This window comes from Chanos chanos, chromosome 3, assembly GCF_902362185.1.
Source record: "Chanos chanos chromosome 3, fChaCha1.1, whole genome shotgun sequence".
Classification (NCBI taxonomy): domain Eukaryota; kingdom Metazoa; phylum Chordata; class Actinopteri; order Gonorynchiformes; family Chanidae; genus Chanos; species Chanos chanos.
The window spans coordinates 26929535-26950728 of record NC_044497.1 but is presented as its reverse complement, the minus strand read 5'-3'; the positions used below and the strand labels follow the sequence as shown (position 1 = coordinate 26950728).

Sequence of the window (21194 nt, the reverse complement as noted above, 5' to 3'; positions counted from 1 at the left end):
ATCTGGCCTGTTTATTCTGACCAAAAATCTTACCTTAAGAAATTCCTTTTCACTTAGATTATTTAAGATATTAATTTATCATCAAATTTTATTTAAAAAAACAAAAACAAAGCAGTTTTTGTGGTTACTAAGATCAGAATCAGAATCAGAAATCCTTGGGTTTAAAGAGCGCGGCATGTAGACAGATCTGTGATCAGCACAGGAAAAAATCCCAAAGTTCCATTATAAAGGTCTTGCTTTTGAAATGTGTAACAGTTCTATTCCTAAAGCTTGACTTGACCTCACTCTGTGCTGTTACACCATCTTCAGTTGGAGTGGGTCCAGCCTCCATCATGGTGGGGAACCTGGTGGCGGGAAAAAGGATCGCCCAGGCTGCGGGGAGAGACTTGGGCCTTATTGAGGACCAAGACCTGATTAGGAAGGTAAGAATGGAAAAATCCACTCTAACACAGTCTAATATCAAATCTAACATCCATGTGAGGAACTAAAATACTAATTCAAAGCTGAAAATATTAACTAGTGCAGGCATACTTGTCTAATCCAGTTAACTCATTCCCTTTTTGCGACAGTGGCACTGTTTTGTATTAGAATAGTTCCTAGGCTACTTGCAATGATTCCGCTGTCTTTTAGTAGGATCAGGAGAGGGGTGGGGGAGGGGGGGCGTGACTTGGTGGTGTGCCTTTTCGTTTGTTTTTTAAGGTTGTGTGCTCTGCTCTGTCTTTATGCTGTGGTTTGGCGTGGGTACGCAGCTCTCTATGTGGCCCACAGTGATGGTAAGCCAGAGAGCGAACAAACCAATGCCCCACCCTACACTGACCTCCCCCCCACCCCTGCCTAGCTCAGCTGTTTGTGTCAAACGTGTGCTACGCTGTGACTCCCCCACGTCAACACCACTGTATGACGTCAGTCATGAAAAATGTCTTGTCTTCATCAAGGCCCCACAACAAAAATATTTGAAGATTATGAAGTTTAATTATGAGGTTATAGTTCGGTCCAATTAGACTAATTGACCTGTTGTAACATTCGGTAGTGTTTCAACAGAGCAGATGGGATGCTGTCGTAAAGTTTAGTTTCCGTCCTAATGGAACACAGCTGACTCTACTAGAAAAGACATTCAGAAGAGCTCTAGCTCTGTGGAACTGTGGCATTGTATGTGAGTTATTTGGATTATCCACAAACAATCCGACATGCACACACACTTACATACACATTCTCACACACACACACACACACATTCACATACACACACACACGAGAACACATGTTCACACGCTGCGTGGTTCAGTGAGTGGTGCCAACATGTGCCTCTGTGTGCTTCAGAAACTGCTGTGGAGCTGGCTACACTTTAGCCGTGTGAATTTGTGTGTGTACATGTTCGTGGATGTGTAGCACACGCACAGACACACACACACTTACCTACACACACTCCAAAGGCAGGAACCTCTCTCCCATTTCTTCTCAAGTCCTCCTCTTATTTCCCGGCTTCCTGTTTGTTGCTGACCCTCATTTGTGTGGCCAGTAGTGTTGGATAGTAATGTTTGCTTCTCACTGCTGTGTTTGATTGTGAAGGTTTGTCTGTCTGTAAGAGTTTGTCTGAGTGTATCGGATTTTCTGACTGTATAGGTTGGTCTGAATGCAAAGGTTGGTCTGAGTATAAAGGTTTGTCTGTTTGTAAGTTTGTCTGTCTGTAAGGGTTTGTCTGAAGTAAATGGATGTGTGTAACAGACACTGACTGCTGTCTGGTTCCTGTCCACAGCATCAGTTCCTGTCTGAGGCCCTGCAGTTGAGAGCACAGACCGACCCTGAACATATCCTCTACATGCTGCTCAACTGCAAGGTGAGATAAACACACACACACACACACACACACACACACACACAGAGACACGCACACACACACACACACAGAGAGACACACACACACAGTCACACACACATACACATACACATGCATTTACACACACAGACACAGGCATGCACACGCTTACACACGCGCAGACACACACACACTTACACACACACGCACACATGCACAGACACACACACATGCACAGACACACACACATGCACAGACACACACATATGAATACATACATGCACAGAGACACACACAGAGTCAGTACTATGCTCAGGTTCAGGTTCAGGTTCAACAGTTAGGAATAACCAGTGGAGGTTGAAAGCATCATTTAACTTTGTCCAAACTTAATCTTGATGTAGTAAATGAAGCAGATGTAGTAAAAAGACTGAATATTGACTCTTCCCACCATAATGACTTTATTCCACCGTTCAGCATACGCCTCTGATCACTCAAGATTACGCACTGTTACGCACTGGCTTTCGTCACAGACTGTCTCTTAAGGGCAGCCTGAACGTAAAGAACAGCAGGTTTTGTTGAGACTGGGTCATGATTGAATCGAGTTCTGTGGTCATGTTGAGCTCAGATCCAATCTCCTCGAAGTGTTTGTCTAATTCACGTTTAAGTTGTAGTTTATTTGTATAGAGCTTTACAGAGATCAGTGCCTAAACCCCCAGTGAGCTAGCCCAAGACAGCAGTGACAAGGAAAAACTCCCTAATTAAGTAAATAGGAGGAAGAAACCTTGGGAGGAACCAAGACCCAATAGGGGGAGCCCGTCATGCTCTGACCAGCACATAGAATAGAGAAATTTACAGAGTAAAATGAGTCTAGGGTAACCAGATCCAATGGTCTATGGAATTATTTACAGTATATGATTAGTTTACAGTTTAAAAGAGTTAATATATGGAGGTTCTGGCTGGCATCAGGTATAGATTAAATCTGCTAACCAAGCAGTGTTCATATTAATAAGTTTGTCTTTAAGACAACTGTATGATGGCTGAGAATGTTTAGCTTTACAATAGTTAAATCTGGGATTGTGATGTGACTGTAAAGGACAGATTGATCTCATCTGTCTGTCACTACTGGTCAGCTTAGACTCACCGGCCCCGCTTCTCATTCTCTCTGCAGTATTTTTCCCTTTCGTCATGGATACTTTCTTAATGATTCTGATCCTCTTGGAAACTCACATACCACACATTTTTTAATAGCAGAAACATTTTTGCAGGCAGAGTTCAAATGAATTGGAAACCCATGTATAGATGTCCTTCGTTACTTTTCTTGCCCTTTATATGTGTGAACTACATCAAACATACTCAGTCATGGATTCCCATCTGCTTGAAGTTGGTATGAACTTCCTCTTGCCTATAACTCTTCTTGTCCTGCAGGGGGTGCCAGTGAGCACAGCCACATGCCTGCAGTTGCACAAACGGGCAGAGAAAGTTGCTGCTGCCCTTCTGGAGCGAGGAGGAATCAACACTGGAGACAACGTGGTGCTTCTCTACCCTCCTGGTATTGTCACTTTCACAAGCATTATGACCACACATGCCTTACTGCACTATATATACTATACTGTAAAGTCATATAAACACTATACATACCACACTACACAAGCCTTACTATACATACACCTCTACAATCCAGACATCATACAGAGGAACAGCAAGTTGTGCATTTATACATATATATATATATATATATGTGTGTGTGTGTGTGTGTGTGTGTGTGTGTGTGTGTGTGTGTATATACACATAAAAAGAGGAATTTCAATGTATTGGTGTAGAAAAATCAGAAAGGATTTATCTCAGTGTGCTACAGTGTGAAAGAGAAGCTGAGGTACCATGAGGTTTGATTTCAGCCTCTGCCCTGAACACCAGCAAAAAACTTCAGTATCACGTCTCCAATACAGCCCAGCGCTTTCAGCCAACACTGCACTTCACTGACACAACCTCTGGGTTTATGCATTGTGTGGGAACCTGGTGCTGAGAATGTGTTTATCTCTTTCTCTCTCTCTCTCTGGTGATTCTAAGTGGTTAAACTTCACCTCCTCTGTCACTCATCCTGCAGGTATCGATCTGATTGGCTCCTTCTACGGCTGTCTGTACGCTGGCTGTATTCCCGTCACGGTACGGCCCCCTCACCAACAGAACCTGGCTGCCACCCTCCCCACCGTTCGCATGATTATCGACGTGAGTTACAGCCACCCGTCTGGGCTTACACATTATACATCACACATCACATGAGTGTGTAGTCACCACAGAGAGTGAAAAGGTTGGCTTTGTGTTTGTGATGTGCTCCAGGTGAGCAAGGCTGCCTGTATCCTTACCACTCAAACCCTGATGAAAGTCCTCCGCTCTAAAGAGGCAGCTGCCACAGTCAACGTGAAGACATGGCCTGCTATTATAGACACAGGTATGGCTTTCTATTCCAAACAGGTATACTATTGCTCTTAAATACGTATGCACACATGTGCACGCACATACACACACAGTATAGCACATTACACATAACAGAACATTTAATGTAAGTACACTTTCTGTTCTTACATATGATAATTCTATATACACAAAGAGGATGTGTTCTCACTGTTGTGTGTGTGTGTCTTTAGACGATCTCCCCCGTAAAAGACCTCCTCAGATCTATAAACCTCCCACACCTGAGATGCTGGCGTACCTGGACTTCAGCGTGTCCACCACGGGCATGCTGACCGGGGTGAAGGTAAAGGCAAAGCCCCTCCCCTCTCCTTTTACAGCTCTCACTTCTGTCCTCACCTGTCAGACTCCTCTGCTCTCGCCTGCCTCAGTCAGCTACTCTGTCAGGAGTCTCACCTGAGAGACTATTGTCAAAACTGATGTTTCACATCTCTATAATTTTCCATTTTTTTTTAAATATGGACAGGTGTGTCCCGTAAAAGATGTTTAGGAAGAGTCCTGCCTGCAGTGGCTGTGTGGTAATGATTGATACATGCAGTGGTAAGGTGCATTACGTAAACAAACTGTTGTGTGTTACTTTGTGTGTCAGGTCTCCCACGCTGCTGTCAGCGCGTTATGTCGCTCCATCAAGCTGCAGTGTGAACTTTACCCCTCCAGACAAATCGCCATCTGTCTGGACCCTTACTGTGGCTTAGGCTTCGTGCTGTGGTGTCTGTCCAGGTAAAAAAACACACACACACACACACACACAGATCCATTCTGACAGACTTTTGGGATGAGTTGTAGTGAAAGAGGATGTGGATGTGACTCTCTCGTGTGTGTTTGTGTGTGTGTGTGTATACAGTGTTTACTCAGGTCATCAGTCCATCCTCATTCCTCCTGTGGAGCTGGAGAGCTCTCCTTCTCTGTGGCTGAGCACGCTCAGTCAGTACAAGATCAGAGACACTTTCTGCTCCTACTCCGTCATGGAGCTCTGTACCAAGGGCCTGGGCACACAGACCGAGGCGCTCAAGGCAAGTGGGCAATACACACACACAATCACACAAACATATACGCACACACACGCATACACACACACATACATACGTTCAATTGTGGAGTTCCCCACTCAGCTCAAGTGCGTGCATTGTTGCATTGTGTCCAGACACAAACATATGTATACATACCAATACCTTAATATACAGTAGGTATATCATATACCTACACTAACGCATGTCATTATCTGTTGCAGTTTTATTTCTGTGAGTTTATCAGGAATGGATTTGAGAGTCTGGGTGTTTATATTGAGTGTGTGTGTGTCTGATTTGTGTGTGTGTGTAGGCACGGGGACTGAACCTGTCGTGTGTGCGTAGCTGTGTGGTGGTGGCGGAGGAGAGACCTCGTTTGGTGCTCTCGCAGTCCTTCTCTAAACTCTTCAAAGACATGGGTCTGTCCCCACGGGCCGTCAGCACTGCCTTTGGCTCCAGAGTCAACCTGGCCATCTGCCTGCAGGTCAGGACAGGACCCACTTATACTCTCTCATACACACGCACACACACACACACACACACACATAATCATGCATAATCACACATCCACACACACACACATCCACACTCACTCACACACCTCTGAGGGATATCACATGTTTTAAACCAAAACACCACAGAGGGCTGTACACTGAAAGAGAGTCTGCACTGAATAAAGATAGCTAAGCTAAAGAAAGCTAAAGGGCAAACACTGCTCTTCCTGTGTTCATTTTTTAATATAAAGTCTTTTTCATAAATATTTACATAAAAGGTTGTACATAGCAGCACACTTCTCTGTGTTTCACACTCTGACTTTAAAACTCAATGGTTTTTTTTGTTTGTTTGTTTGTTTGTTTTTTATCCTTCTTTCTGCGCCTACCAGGGCACTGCCGGACCTGATCCTTCCACTGTTTACGTCGACATGAAGTCTCTTCGACACGACAGGTAAGTGGAACACATTTGGCCAACTATACTAAACATACAGTCCTATATGGTACAGCATTCCTAAACGAGGCTGGTTAGAGTAATTGAATGGGTCTCTGTGTGTGTGTGTGTGTGTGTGTGTGTGTGTGTGTGTGTGTGTTTCAGGGTGAGGCTGGTGGAGAGAGGAGCACCTCAGAGTCTTCCCCTTACGGAGTCAGGCACTGTAAGTCTTCACTGCTCCCTCTCCACTCTCTCTCCTCATCACTGAGTGCCGTTAGAAATCTGATTAACTTTAACATAATACACGACATTGTGCGACCTTACGAGATTATTCCTAGCATTTTTTTAATGTATAGGATCTCCCTGCGGTCTGTTTGACTGTAGAGGAGGAAATCTGGCATCGTTTGAGTGTACTGAATAATTTCTGAGATTAGTTATTTTGTAGTAGTATAATGCGGACTGAACGTACCGCTGTCATTTTCTATTGAGTATATGTAATGAATTATTATCCCCAAGTGAATGATGCAAGGCTGGTCATTTTGTATGAGTCCTGATGGAGTGTGTTCTATGTCTGTATCTGTGTCTCCACAGATTCTTCCAGGTGTCCGAGTAATAATAGTCAACCCAGAGACCAAGGGTCCACTGGGAGATTCCCATCTGGGCGAGGTGAGAACACACACACACACACACGTTTGAATAGGACAGAAGTGTGCCAAAGTCTAGACTAGTGTAGACTCCCCCAGTGGAACTGATAAACTTTCCTTTTTGTCCTCCTCAGATCTGGGTGACAAGTCCTCACAATGCCAGTGGGTATTACACTATCTACGGTGAGGAGAGTCTGCAGGCTGACCATTTTAATGCACGGCTGAGTTTCGGGGACCCTCACACGGTGTGGGCCAGGACCGGCTACCTGGGCTTCGTCAGGCGGACAGAGCTACTGGATGCTAGCGGAGGTTAGTGAAATCGCACAGGAGGAGAAAGTAAAGCCAAGTTAAATGTGAAGGACATTTCTGGACACATGGTAAAGGACTTCATTTGATGTGTCAAGGACTTTCTTATCTCTTAGTGTGTGAGCATCTTTAAATGTCAAATTAAAGTAATATTGAAGTCAAACGAGTTTTGCGTTTGTGTGCTAATTACATGTTCTCCATTGGCCTTTGGCGTCAGATCGTCATGACGCCCTGTTTGTGGTGGGTTCTCTGGATGAGACTCTGGAGCTGAGGGGGCTGCGGTATCACCCCATTGACATAGAGACCTCTGTGTCCCGCTCACACCGCAGCATCGCAGAGAGGTGAGATCACCAGTGTCTGATCAGACGGCAATTCACAAGAACACATACGCACACTCACACACACACACACACACACACACACACACATATACACACTCACTCACTCACTCGCACAAACTCGCACAAGGACTCGTATGCAAACTCACACACACACTCACACAGACTCACATACAGAACACAACACACACACACACACACACACAAACTCACACTCACACAGACTCACATACAGAACACAACACACAAACACACATACATTTTGTTTGTCCCAGCACCCTCATTAAGTACCTGTGTTTTCAGTATTGCAAGTAGTGTATAGAATGAGGGGTAAACAATCAGGGAATAAATTCAGTAAATGTTTTGGATCAGGGAATTTCATGCTTTTCCCCTTTATTTCCCAGTGCCGTGTTCACCTGGACCAACCTGCTGGTGGTGGTGGCTGAGCTGAGTGGTTCTGAACAGGAGGCTTTGGACCTGGTTCCGCTGGTAACCAACGTGGTCCTAGATGAGCACCACCTCATAGTGGGCGTCGTCGTCATCGTGGACCCTGGTGTCATCCCCATCAACTCCCGTGGCGAGAAACAGCGGATGCACCTCCGTGACTCCTTTTTGGCCGACCAGCTGGATCCCATCTATGTGGCCTACAACATGTGAGCACTGATTTTTAAAGGGCTTCGAACCGACCTGGACACCAAATCGGATTCCACACCACGGAGATGACACAGACACACTCAGCACTGTTAGGGCGCATGTGTGTGAGTGTGTGTGTGTGTGTGTGTGTGTGGTTATATAGCTTGGTTGAGTATGAAAGAGGAAGATGACCATGTTTCGACTTGGTCTGTATCCCTCCCCGCTCCTCTCTCTGCCTCCCTCATCACCTTTAAACCAATGCACTGGCTGCAACGCAGCCGCCCTGACCAATCAGAATAGATGCCACATCTTCAAGGAGGAGACTGGGGCTCTCCAGCGTGAACAGTGCCCAGGTCTGCACGGGAAGGTGTGACCATTTGTACACCTTCACTGGCGCTGACTTGGCAGGTGCTTGTCTGTCACTGAAGCATAGCTTAGCTCAGAGTTTCCACAGCTCATCCTACACCAACCAACACCGTGTCCTGGGACGATTTTGGCGACGTAACCTTGTGCTAGCTGACGTGATGCAATTTCTCAGCCAGATCTCTGAGACCCTCATTAACAGAATTACATTTTCTAGTCCCGGCGGTTGAAGTTAAAAAAGTAAATAAAGAAATAAAGAAATAAATCTGGGGGTTTGCAGAGATAGGCTGTAGGAATGGCTTGAGAGAACTTTTGCTTAGCTCAGTTAGGTTAGCAGCCGTCTTAGAGCGTATCAATTCTACTGTGAAGCTTTGTGAGGGAGAAGGGGGGCTAACAAAAGACACATCTCCTTGCACTTTGTCCCCTTTCCTGAATGATGAGGGGGTACCCATCATTCTTTCTGTCTCTTTTTTTTTTTTCCTCCTTTGAAGTACACCATCACAACAGTTGAGTATTAACGCATTCAACAGCCGGGTCGTGTTTTTTGTTGTTGTTGGGTTTTTTTTTTCAATTAGTTTTGTCTTTTACTTAAAACTACTAGTTATTTTGATGATGTTGAAACTAAACATTTTGTAGACAGACTCTCTTTTTTTTAGGATAATATAAATAATCTTGTAAGGAGTGATGTTGAATACTGTTGTACTGTTGTAAAAGCAGCGTTAAGGTTTGATTGACATGATGCCCTCATTATTAGCTCTCGTTTTGATTTAAACCCACTGGCTCTTTACCTTAAGATTTCCGTTAAAAAAAAAAAAAGAACATAAATTAAAAACTGTGTACATAGGAGGGGGAGGGGCCATAAAAAGACACAAATATAAAATATATGTTTCATGATTACAATATGAAGATAACACATGCCTTACGACAACCTGTGGAATTTTAACTTGTTTAAACAGTTTTAGCTTTTGTTTCATATTGTTTTTATTCTGTATAGATACAAAAAAAGGGATTTTTGACAGAGTGAAGATATGGATGGGGTATATGACGATATACCCTGTTTGTTTTTTAGTTTCCCACTGGTGTTACTGTAGATTTGAATGAACTTCTTCGACAGGCGCATAAAAACTTGACTGATCTCTCGTACTTGACGTCGATGCTCTGCATTACTGGCCTATGATAGAATATTGAAATTGAAATGCAAATTGAAATGCATTATAATTATTATTATTATACATACAGTTCGTTATACAAGATGGAGTTAAACTTTTGCACTTTCCCCCCCCCCCGCTCAAATTGACTGTTGTTTCTGTATGTTTGTGTGTATATATTATAGGGACTATTTTCATTCTGATGAAAATATAGTCACTTATTTTACAAAATGACCAACAACAACAATAATCTTAAAAGCCTGCTTGCTTTTAAATATGTCCATTTAAGTTCAGTTTTACCACCTCTACACCTTAATATTGGTTTTAACGTACATTTCAGGGTATGGGAGACCAATTTTAAAAATTTTCTCTTTTCTTCACTTTTCTTTTCCCTTTGCAGAAAGGTTTCCATATCTGCAGTTGAACGATAGGTTTGATCTATTCAAAAGTCAGAAAGTGAATAAAGACCCATCTGTGAGTGAATAGGTATTTTTTTAAATTGAAAGCTGCTAATTCTCCCTCCTTGTATACATAACTCAAAAACATAGACAAGCATAGGCACCTGTTGTGTCATCTCCATATGGAAATATTTCAGATGTGCTGGTTAAACCAATATCAGATTGTTTTGAGAGAGAGGACGCATGTTGTGGGAAGAGGGGAGGCAATTTTATGATTTCATTTAGCCGTTAAATGCCAAGGTGATCTATGCTGTTTCATAGATTTAAATAAATTTATTGATTAGAATATCTGTTACCTGTGCATATTTTCAATGTCACTGACCCCTCTTCAGTTTTAAATATGATTTGTTATTTGTTTACATGCTGTACAACTGTATAGTTCTTTTCTTACAATCTTTCAGTTTTGTCTTTCACGTTTTCTTTTGTCGAACAAGGGTCATTTCCCCATTACGTTTTCTTATGCAGTTGCAAAAAAATGTAATAAAAGCTATTCTTGATATCACATGACATTTTGTAAAAATGATTAAGTAAATGTAAAAACAAGTTTATTGTGTTGGTAGTGAGGGTTTTCCTACATGTCTCTGTTTGAATATTTATGTGTGCTTATGAACTGGGTGCATCTTGGAAATCTTACTTGATCTTTTATCATGTGCCTTAAAGAGAAATCTGCCACTGGTATTTTCAGATGCATCTCAAAACCTTTAAACTTCTAAACTCCCAGAAACTAACTAACTGTAGAGCTAACTTATAAACTCCCAAAGTTGTAAGCTCATGTTCTATGTGTACTTTTCTCCACTAGAGGTCAGACGCTCTCATCATGTAACATAGAATTTAACCATGTTTATATGCTAACCTTCCTACAGTCACTTTTTACAGCAACTCTTTTTTTTTCCTTTTAAACTTAAATATATTATGTAAATAAAAAAAGTTTAACAGCATTAATAAAAAGCTGCTCTCAATGATGTACCATCACAGAACTGCGCTAAAGTAATTATTACTGTAACAAGGCAGTCTTACTGTTATTATACAGCATTTTATGGCAACATTTAACAATTAAGAGCCATTTAACGATAGCATACTTAATTAGTCTAAATTAGAAAGTGAAACATGATAAGAGACACTTTAATGAAGAACTGAAACAAACGGTCACTATGCTGGGGCTAATGGATGTCCCCTGGTCGACCTGCTTCAGATAAACATCAGGGTTATGCCGAGTAGGGCTAAAGACACATATAAAATGGAGACATCTGCGTTAGAGGCTGTAGAAACAGATCTCTCCCGTGTTCTTCTCACCCAGGCCGCATATCTGCTCATACGAGCGTACACCCCAGGTTTCCTTGGCAGTCCGCAATCCTCCCCGTGGCTTGTCACTCCATACAGATAAAATCTCTCCAGATCTTCGCTGTAGCACTGGAGTGGTCCGCCACTGTCACCCTTCAGTTCAATGAAATGTCCATTAGACACATTTGGTTTTACATGTTTCTTCTCTCACCAGGTAACACTGCTATAAAGTATTTCACTAGGTGTCTGAACTATGACAGAGGGAGTACCTGACACGTGTCAATATTTCCCAGCTCAGAACCAGCACAGACCATATTGTCACTGACTTGACCATTGTACCAGCCTCTTTGATTGCACCTTTTTCTATCAATGACCTCCACCTCAGCTTCATGCAGAAAGTCTTTCAGTTCTCCTACAGCATTCATTACGTGCAGTTATCCTCTCAAAATTAATACTATTATTATTGTTTTTGTTGTTGTTTGCATTACTACTAGCAGAGATAGTAGTTGTGGTAGTAATAGTAGTACTAGTAGATTGTTTGTAGTTATGTTAGAATTATGTATGTACAGTGGACCAAGACTGTATAGTCAAAATGATTTTGGAGCAGGTTGATAGAGCCAATAATGGCTCAAAAATTGACAAAAGAATGAAAAGTAAGTAGCATATGCGAGTTTACTACAAGAGAGGGTCTAGTTTTATGGTCTGTTCTGAAACCCCTTAAGACTCACAAGGGACAAGTGTAAAAGTGAAAGACGAGTAAACGAAAGAATAAACGGAATAAACAAACCGTTTAAAGTTGCGCTGCCCCAGCCACTAATGAAGCACGGGCTGAGATCAAGGCTCCTCTCTTCAGTGGCGTTAAGTACACACACAGACTGCACGTGGTCTGTAAAGAGCAATGGTGAGCGCAGGTACAGCAGTGCAACGTCATTGTTGAAATTTGACGGATCGTATCTTTTGTGGATGATGAGCTGTTTAACGGAGCGGTACTGAACATTCTTCCCTGGAACCGAGAGAACATTCAGTCCTGCTACCACTCGCAAATTGTAGAGTGACCTAGGAGAGTGGGTGAACATGAAATATATACAAGTGTCCCCAAACCGCAATACTTTACAGTTTATTGGACTCTTCGCAGAATAACTGGCGTAACTGTTTCTGGCACAGAAACAACTCTGACCTTTTAATATAATTTGAGACTTCTTCGCTTGTTGGCTTTGAAAAAATTTCAGTTTTAAGGGAGTGAGTGAACTGGGACAAAATGTGGATACTCCCACAAAGACAATTAGCTGGTGAGAAAAGGAGAATTATCTGCCTGTATGCAGTGTATTCCTCTGACGGTTGCCTGCACTTTTATGTTGTCAAGTGAAACAAAAGTAAAAGGAGCACATAGGCTACCTTGTCATACATCCCAATGCCGATTTTACAGTTTTTGATAATATTCAAAGACAACATTATTTATGTGAATACAAGTGTTCAGTTTTAAAATGCCAAAATAACAAAAGAGCAAATCTGTGATATGATCCGTGAACATCTCCGCGTTTATTTAGGCTACTTACCGTTTTTTGTAGAAGCAATGAGCGGCAGTTATGACCCACTGACGGCTGAGTATGGACCCACCGCATGTGTGAATCGACTTCCTCTGTATACTGACCTGCCATGGCCAAGCGCCTACTGGGGCAAAGCGCCCCCCTACCACACGTAGTCCATTAGGAGCATCCACTAATGGCCTTTGTCCACAGCCTCAGGGAATCAGATCAGAATATTTATTGTCTTCAGGTTTACTAGGTTCAGACAGCTGACATCAATTCTAAGTGTAGTCGAAATGTGTTTGTAACAATATGAATTAACCGGACAGAATTCTAAATCTTTCAGAGTTGCTAAGCAATTCGCTGTTAAGGACCTATTGAGGCCCATGTTCAGCCCGTTGGTAATATCTTATGTCACACTGATTGTCAGCCTACGGAACCAACACTTTGGTGATTTAAGTTTTTTACTGAGGAGATGGTAGCGTCGGATGTTTCACTGTTATTTTTAACCTCACTCATTTGACGGAAGCTGCAGTATAACAAACATCGAGTGCTGTGCTCCAATCCTATCGTTTGCAACCTCCGAAGCCTTACCTGATACCGCAGCGCCCACAAAGCTGATCCACAAAATGATCTGAAGACATGAAGAAAACATCTTAACATTTTTTCACGAAAAAGAAGAACGCGTTAAAAGAGATCGGTGACAACAAAGACGGGCATTGCGCTAATGCATAGTTTGTGCTTTATGACGCGCGAATTCCGTTGGGCTCACACACCCAAACTCTGATTAAGCCAAACACACGAACAACTACTAGTGCAAAACATTACTTTTTATGGGACAGACATCAGCAACTTTAAGCAAATAATGTTCTAACTAAACGTGTCACTTTGACTGGAGACCATCATTTCATCCCGTGTCAGTGGCTAAGTCTTGAGTAAAATATCTAATTTATCCATTAGGAGACATAAAAATTGGGACCGGGTTTAGTTTATCTGACAAAGATACTGTTTCACTAAATTGTGTAGTGTAGGCCTTAGGATTTAGGTTTAGGATTGGCTAGAGGCACCATAAAGTTCGTATTAAAATGTTTTATATGAACAGACTCCTTAAATATAAAACAACTCAAATGAGCTAAATGGACTAAAGGATACCAGATACCATGGGGATTTTTAGATGACTCGCTTGTGGATTTAGGAGCAAACCACCTTATAGTTTCACTATGAAATTTTATTTAACTCCGCGTTTCTTTCTTTCTTTCTTTCTTTCTTTCTTTTTCTCTCTCTTTCTTTCTTTCTTTCTTTCTTTCTTTCTTTCTTTCTTTCTTCTTTTTATGTTGTAGTCATAGCCGACTCTAAAAATAAAATGTATGTCATTTCATTTGCCACTGAGAGATTTCAGCAATAACGATCGATTACGCCCCTTGTATTTATTAGAAAGGTGCTTTAGCGACACTCCCTTAGATTTTGCTGAGAGTCATCAATTATGCGGGCTAACTGCTTGCGCTGGGAAGGAAGGTAGCAGCAACAATATGGCGACAACCGCAGTTTCTTCCGAATATTTTCGACATCTGCAATCCAGCGACGCATTTTCGGATACTCACTAACGTTTACAAGTAAGTGCAATATATATAATTTTTCGACAGACGTTGTCTTTTTTCTCAAGAGTTGCTTCGTTATCGGTTGTCAACCACAAGATCAAAATGTCGCAGAGCCACCCCGTGTCCAGCATTTTTTTGTGCTTGAATAGTCTCATTGCCAAATATTCAGCGACGTAAGCTACCAAAGCTGCCAGGTTAAGGTTGACTCCTTAAAATTACCAAACAACGTTGTTGTATTACTCAGTGACACTTAATGATAAATACGCTATTTAAAATGCGATTGTTCCTGGCCTTTCATCTCAGTGATGAAAATAAATGAAATTTTATGAATGCCAGTATTTCACCGCTGTTATGATTGAAGTAACATATATGATACATAAATAATGTACTCTGTATGTAAACAACAACAAAACGACCTGGTCATAATGAACATTTTGTTGTTATTACAATATTATTATAAACAATAACGTGATCATATCTCATACACGCCCAATCATCAAATTATTGGGCTATTCCCCATTGCACTAATATGATCACATCGGTGGTTGTTGTGGAAGTCTTGTTCATGAAAGATTACGTCTTACATGGGACATTTAAACTAAGACTGAATGATCATCGTAATAGATGATGGGTTTGTTATCGATCATGAATTCGACGTAGGTAGCGGGTGTGGTAAGTTACATTTTCTTGAGGTCTTACGGGTAAGCGAAAAAAACATCCACCGTAATATCGGATCATCTCACCAGACGCTTGGGGGCAGCGGGTCTTTTTCTGTACGCCTTATAGAGACAGCGTTTTCAACGAAATGCTTTTTCGTTTGCTGCAAAATAATGGACTGCAGCATTTCCAGTGTGTAACACAGGTGAAGGGCTACTCGTAATGTAAGACGTCTGCCATGTATTTTCTGCCAGCGTGTTTTATTTCCTCTGTGGAAGAATGGCCAGTTGTGCTATGGGACCTGCTCAGACAATATAATATATTCAGCCAGGATGAAGTTAATTATTAGATTAACCCTCCACCAGTGAAATTGAGGTAAGGCAGGGGGATGAGAAGGGGCAGCATTGTATCATTTGAGCACGAGTTGTAAACAGTATATCAATGTCGGTGCATTTAACTGGCAGATTATGCGCTTTCTGGTTGGTTTTACTCTCGGATGTAGCTGTAGTCTGAACAAATTCTTTATTGCACACCTTTTCCTTACGTAATGTTCATTGACCTGTATGTGTGTCAAAAATTAAACAAAAATCATGATTAATACCTTGTAAGGCTGACAACGCATGGCTTTTGCGGTGTTTTTGGGTTTTATCCTTTCCTCGTGTTACGGTCTGTGACTGTTATGTAAAGTAGGCTATTCCCGGTGAGCTGGCTCACAGAAAAAATGAATTATCACGGAGTACGCCGTTTGTTATTTCTCTGTGGCTTTTCGCACTGTGCATTGACATGTCTCTCATTACAAATATCTTAACCTGCTGGACAAGTTGGCTTACTGTAAATGAGAGCAAGTAATTTGACCATTTCTTGATCTCCCAGTATTAGTTCGCATGCTGTTTGCGAACTGCAGCTGTATCGACCATGGTCGATATTACGCTCTTGCTATAGATTGCTTGTCGCTCGCTCTGTTTTTTAAGCCATTGTTTACTGATACATAACAAAATAAGAGCAACATCTTAACAGATTAACAGATGAGCGGTACATAAACGCAACGTAGATAAGCTATTTGGTAAGGCCTGTTTAGGTTAGTGTGCGGTGTGCTTCGATGAGTGGAGATCAGTGCTGAACGGACAGCGCCCGTGAAACGACAAGTGTTGTACAGCTGTTTCCCGAAGCGGCCAGCATGTTCGTCCTTCTCAACAAAAAAAAAACGTCCTTAACGTTATAGAAAGAGTGTGTGTAAGATATGGTTGATGTATATTTATTTTTAGACCCCCTGGCTCAGAGCCCGCGACTTCATTCGTCTTTGTAAGAAACGTCATCGGATATTGAAATTGTCCATTGATTTTCTGTAAGTAATCTATGTAGATATTCTTCACAAGGGTAGTTTCTGTTGCTGTGAGTAATCTTCGTTCTCAATCTTTTTTACATTAACATTTTTTTCAGTTTATTTCATTATACGTTTTTATAACGATATGGTCAGGCCTATGTTAGAGAGCACAGAGGAGTATAGTTGTAAATCAGCCTTGCGTTGAAGGTAAACATATTAGTTAAATACAGTTTTTGCTGTTTTCTTGGCTGTAGTTGGATCGTTCAAAATATGACGTAAACGCATTTGCCCTCAAACTTAAGCTACAATACCAAAATAATGGGGAAACACAAATCCTTTTTCTTTTTCATATATAATTTACTGTACGGTTTTGAGAGGGCATTTCGTCACAGGTCCGTTGTGTCATTTTAAACGACTTGGACCAAAGCGTCGTTGTATTAATGCTCTTTGAGAAAGTTAAAGAAGGTTGTTTTTACACCATTTTTAGACAGTATTCCTCCAGACATGGGGTATGAGGTGTGTCCACAGCAGTGGTCATTCCAATATTTCAGTGACTCAGTGGTTGTATTCCTGAATGGACTCAGGCCATTGACATGTCCTTGGCATTTCCTGTTTGACTGAATAGTTCTTGGATTCAAAGGTTTGTCTCATTTTTTCCAGTGCACTGACCTCGTTTCCTGTGATCAGTTCATTAAACATATCACGTATTGTCATCACTAAGTTGGTGTTCAACAAGACACCAAAAATATTACAGTGGGACAGGACACATCTGAATTTCAGTGACTTATGTACAGAGTCCATTTGAAAAGGACTAGAGTTATACATATCAGTTTGTGTGAACCATATTGACTGGTACCAGGTCCAGGCCTAGGTTTAAAATCAAAGAATTTAGTCTTAAAAAAGAAAGAAAACAGTTGCGCAAAACATCTAAGCAGTGTTGAGTTTTCAAGGTTTGCTACCTTTCAAAACAGCTTTGTATAACTAATTTCTGGGTCAGTTTGTTTGAAATAAGATCTGAGAGAGAAACAATAATTATTAATCTGTTTTTTTGTGGACATGTGTTTAGTCACAATGGTATCAACAGTGTGTAATGCATGTGGGTTTTTAATGGAAGAATTGATGAATATTTGTGGCTTTGTAATGGAAGGATTTTGGTTTCATTATTTAAATGACAGGTTTTTAAGTGCCTGTCAACCTCTAGCTGATTTATGAATCCACAGGAACTACATAACAAGCAGTGGTTAGGCCACACCATTTACTTCCTCACTGCTTAGCCCACGCCATGTCTCCCCGGCTGTCCTCTGGGTCGAAGGGATCTCCTCTCACTACCATGTGATCGCTCTTTCTTTTGAGTTTTTTTTTTTTTTTACTCTGGACTGCTCATTAAGACAGCGGTTTGTGTAAATCAGTGGTGTCCTCTGCTACTGCCCGTCCAATTTTATTACCTGGATCTCAGTCCAAACAACAAAAAGAAAAGAAAGAAAACAGAAGCATCTATTTACAGTAACTCAAATAAATCACAAAAAGACACAAAAAGAGAAAAAAAACCCCAAAAACCCAAAATTGAATGTGTCAGTGAATCATATCATGGTGTTGTATTCATAGAGGTGTTAGTCATTTTAAGCATTATCTGTAGTTCTTCATAACTGAACCTGTTTCTCATCAGCCTTACATGAAAGTGTATGATTCAGATAGAAGCCATAGTTAGATCCTCTCCCACCTGCTCCCAATTTAGCAACATCTGACTGTTTGATGTGTATGATGCTATTTTTAGGTTTATAAATGCCTGTCACTGTGTATGTGTGTGAATATGTGTTTGTCTGTTCTGAATCTTGTATCTGGTACAAATCTCATATATTCCATTACTGTTATTATGTAATGTAATATAATTATGTTACTGTGTACCAAAGTACTCTCTCAAAAAACAGTTCTGATTTTGGGAATATTTTAAATCATTCTATGTTTGCTACATCCTGTGTTTGCTACAATACAGGGACATGTGGACTTAGCTCGTTAAGTGTCTTTTCTTTCACACTTGTGCACAGAACTGACTGCCGGTGGATGGTACATAACTGAAGAGAAAGTAGCTGCAGGATGAAAACATGGCTGCACCCCTTTTTGCACCGCCAGGACCTGACAGCTTCAAATACTTCACCCAGGAATCGCTGGCCAACATCGAGAAGCGTATCGCTGAGGAGAAAGCCAAGCCTCCACCCAAGCCAGACAGCAGTTACCGCGATGATGACGATGAAAACAAACCTAAGCCTAACAGTGACCTGGAGGCGGGCAAAAGTCTGCCCTTCATCTATGGTGACATCCCTTCTGGCATGGTGGCGACACCATTGGAGGACTTGGACCCTTTTTACATGAATCAGAAAGTGAGTGGCCAATTCCAACTCCCCATTCCCTATAGCTGAATAATGAATGGATGACATATCCACTAATGTTCACCTTCAACAACAGCCTACACACGTTTGGCTACAGTGGAGTTGAGCCCATGTTAAGGCATTCAGTCTGGATTTCCTGTCAAATTTTGTCATTTTCCCTAAAGGTTGGCGTGTGTGTGGAAAAGAATATAGGTGTCTTTTCAAGTTCTTCTTTTTTTTTCTACTCAGGGTTAAAAAATACATTCAGAATACATTATAGTCTAAAGTTTCCGTGTTATCATGCTATCAAACCCCCAGGTATCATAATTATGGCTAACAAAATTAAGAAACATATAATAGAGGAAGTGTGGTCCAAATGAGGACCATAAAAATGATACAGTTAGTTTTATCTGCTACTAGTTTGTAGTATTTAGAGGTTTTCTGTGGTGCCACGTAAAAAAGGTAAGTGGATTTCTTTTGGTCTCATCAGTTACCTTAAAATAATCTCATTACTGCTTTGTCTTTTGTTATTTTATGTTGGTGTTCCTACTCCAAAGACAATTCTACTGTCTCTGTTATGCCACTTTGAAATCCCACACTGAAAGATTTCAGATGTATGAAATAGTATTTAAACTCTAAACATAGTTCTGTTCCAAAGTTTACATACACCACTGTAGTGCTAAGTCTTTAGATTTTACACTTGACAGTAAAATGTAAAATTTAAATAGGCAATATAACATTTCAAGTTATTAACACTGCAAAAATCAGCATTTCTCCAGCCAGATAGACATAAATCCCTACACTAAAGCAGTGCTCAAAATCAAAACACATCTGAAGACCAATCATAAATGGTGTCTTCATAAAGCAATCCACATGTTTTTGACCAATCACCTCAAGTGTCTCTTGGGAATAGACTTCATGTGAAATGAGGTTTTTTGTGTTTTGTTTTGTTTTTTAAGTTACAATAAGCTGTTGATCAGAGATGAGATGTAAAAAGTTTTCCTGTGTAAAGCTTATGAGTGTGTTTAAGTGGTGAATGCTCCAGTTGTTGAGTTTTTATGCTGATGGCTCAGGGCGCTTTGGGGAAAAGGTCAGCAGTAGAGACTGCTCAACCCTGGTTGTTCCAGATGATAGACTGCTGAGGCCTTGTTGTTCCAGATGACAGACTTTTCTAATTGTTCTAGCAGTAATCTCTTCTCGGCAGAGAGAAGAGGCCCGGCGTCCTTAAAGAAATGGCACTCAATTCGCATCAGCTTTCCTTAGAGACGTAAGATGCCGTTCTAGTTCTTTTTGTTTCGATTCTCTGTGATTTGGCGGGATTGTGAAAATCTTGTTGATGATTTTGGGACCTCTGTCTTGGTATTAGGGAGAGTGTGGCAGAGGATTTTCAGATCAGATGCTCAAACAATTCACCAACCCTTACTTCTGTTCTGTGTGTATTTAAAGATTATTTAATCATAGAGAGAATGAAGATGTAAACAGTACAAAATAAGTCGACAGGTTAATACAGTCGACAGGGTGAAATATTTGAGTTCTTTAAATGCGTTCCACAATTGTAAGCTCTTCTTTCCAAAAAAGATATTTATTCAGATTTATATAGATAAAGCAGTGTATTTATACAGATTTGTATGGATATGGAAGTGTATTTAAGTATATTTCTATTGTTAATGTCGTGTATATATGCAGATTCATATGGATATAGTTGTGTATTTGTGTATTTTTATATTGATGATGTAGTGTATATATGCAGATTTGCAGTGTGTTTATACAGATTTAAATGGATAAGGCAGTGGTCTGGAGTGCTTGTTGTGGGTTCTCTGGTTGATAAATTTGTTGCTGAGACGGGTTGGTCATCTCTGATACACAGATTGTTCCGGAGCCAGAGCTCATTCGTATCTGTGAGTCTTTGTTAATGAGTCCTGTGGCCTGGCGTTAAGTGCAGCACTGAACCCTAGACCTGGCCTGCCACACTGGCCAATGCTAAATAATGTATACAGTCATTTGGAAGTTAATGTCTACTAATGTGGATCTGTGTCGAAGGTTCTCGTCGTCACTCTCCCTCTTTCCCTCTCTCTATGCACCCCCACCTCCTCTCTCTTTCCCTCCCTCCCTCCCTCCCTCCCTCTCTTTCTTTCCCTCTCTCTCTCTCTCCCTCCCTCTCTTTCTCTCTCTCTCTCTCTCTCTCTCTCTCTGGCTCTGTCTTCTGCCCATGTCTCATGCAGTGAGTGTTGTCCATTACGTAACCAGCAGCTCCATGCACAGGAAGGAGATTAGAGTATCCTGATGGACCTCACCGTATAGGGAAATATGGAAAACGTTCTCTGAGAGCGCTCTAT

General features: G+C 41.2%; 2 protein-coding genes across 8 annotated transcripts in view; both read left to right on the top strand.

Annotated features, from left to right (window-relative positions):
- The window catches only part of dip2ba (disco-interacting protein 2 homolog Ba), a 40699-nt gene extending 31800 nt beyond the window's left edge, over positions 1-8899 (top strand). Inside the window, exons 24-38 of the mRNA XM_030768161.1 lie at positions 310-422; positions 1757-1837; positions 3242-3365; positions 3921-4042; positions 4154-4265; positions 4462-4571; positions 4875-5005; positions 5130-5298; positions 5606-5776; positions 6176-6237; positions 6382-6439; positions 6808-6882; positions 6995-7169; positions 7384-7507; positions 7909-8899. Of these exons, the coding sequence (XP_030624021.1) occupies positions 310-422; positions 1757-1837; positions 3242-3365; positions 3921-4042; positions 4154-4265; positions 4462-4571; positions 4875-5005; positions 5130-5298; positions 5606-5776; positions 6176-6237; positions 6382-6439; positions 6808-6882; positions 6995-7169; positions 7384-7507; positions 7909-8161 (1880 nt within the window). The 3' untranslated portion in view covers positions 8162-8899. The remainder of the gene's footprint in view (positions 1-309; positions 423-1756; positions 1838-3241; positions 3366-3920; positions 4043-4153; positions 4266-4461; positions 4572-4874; positions 5006-5129; positions 5299-5605; positions 5777-6175; positions 6238-6381; positions 6440-6807; positions 6883-6994; positions 7170-7383; positions 7508-7908) is intronic.
- A 9695-nt stretch (positions 8900-18594) lies between these two features.
- scn8aa (sodium channel, voltage gated, type VIII, alpha subunit a) overlaps positions 18595-21194 on the top strand; it is a 39545-nt gene continuing 36945 nt past the window's right edge. For all 7 annotated transcript variants that reach the window (XM_030768537.1, XM_030768540.1, XM_030768538.1 and 4 more), the window contains exon 1: positions 18595-18870. In XM_030768537.1, coding sequence (XP_030624397.1) covers positions 18595-18870 — 276 coding nt within the window. The remainder of the gene's footprint in view (positions 18871-21194) is intronic.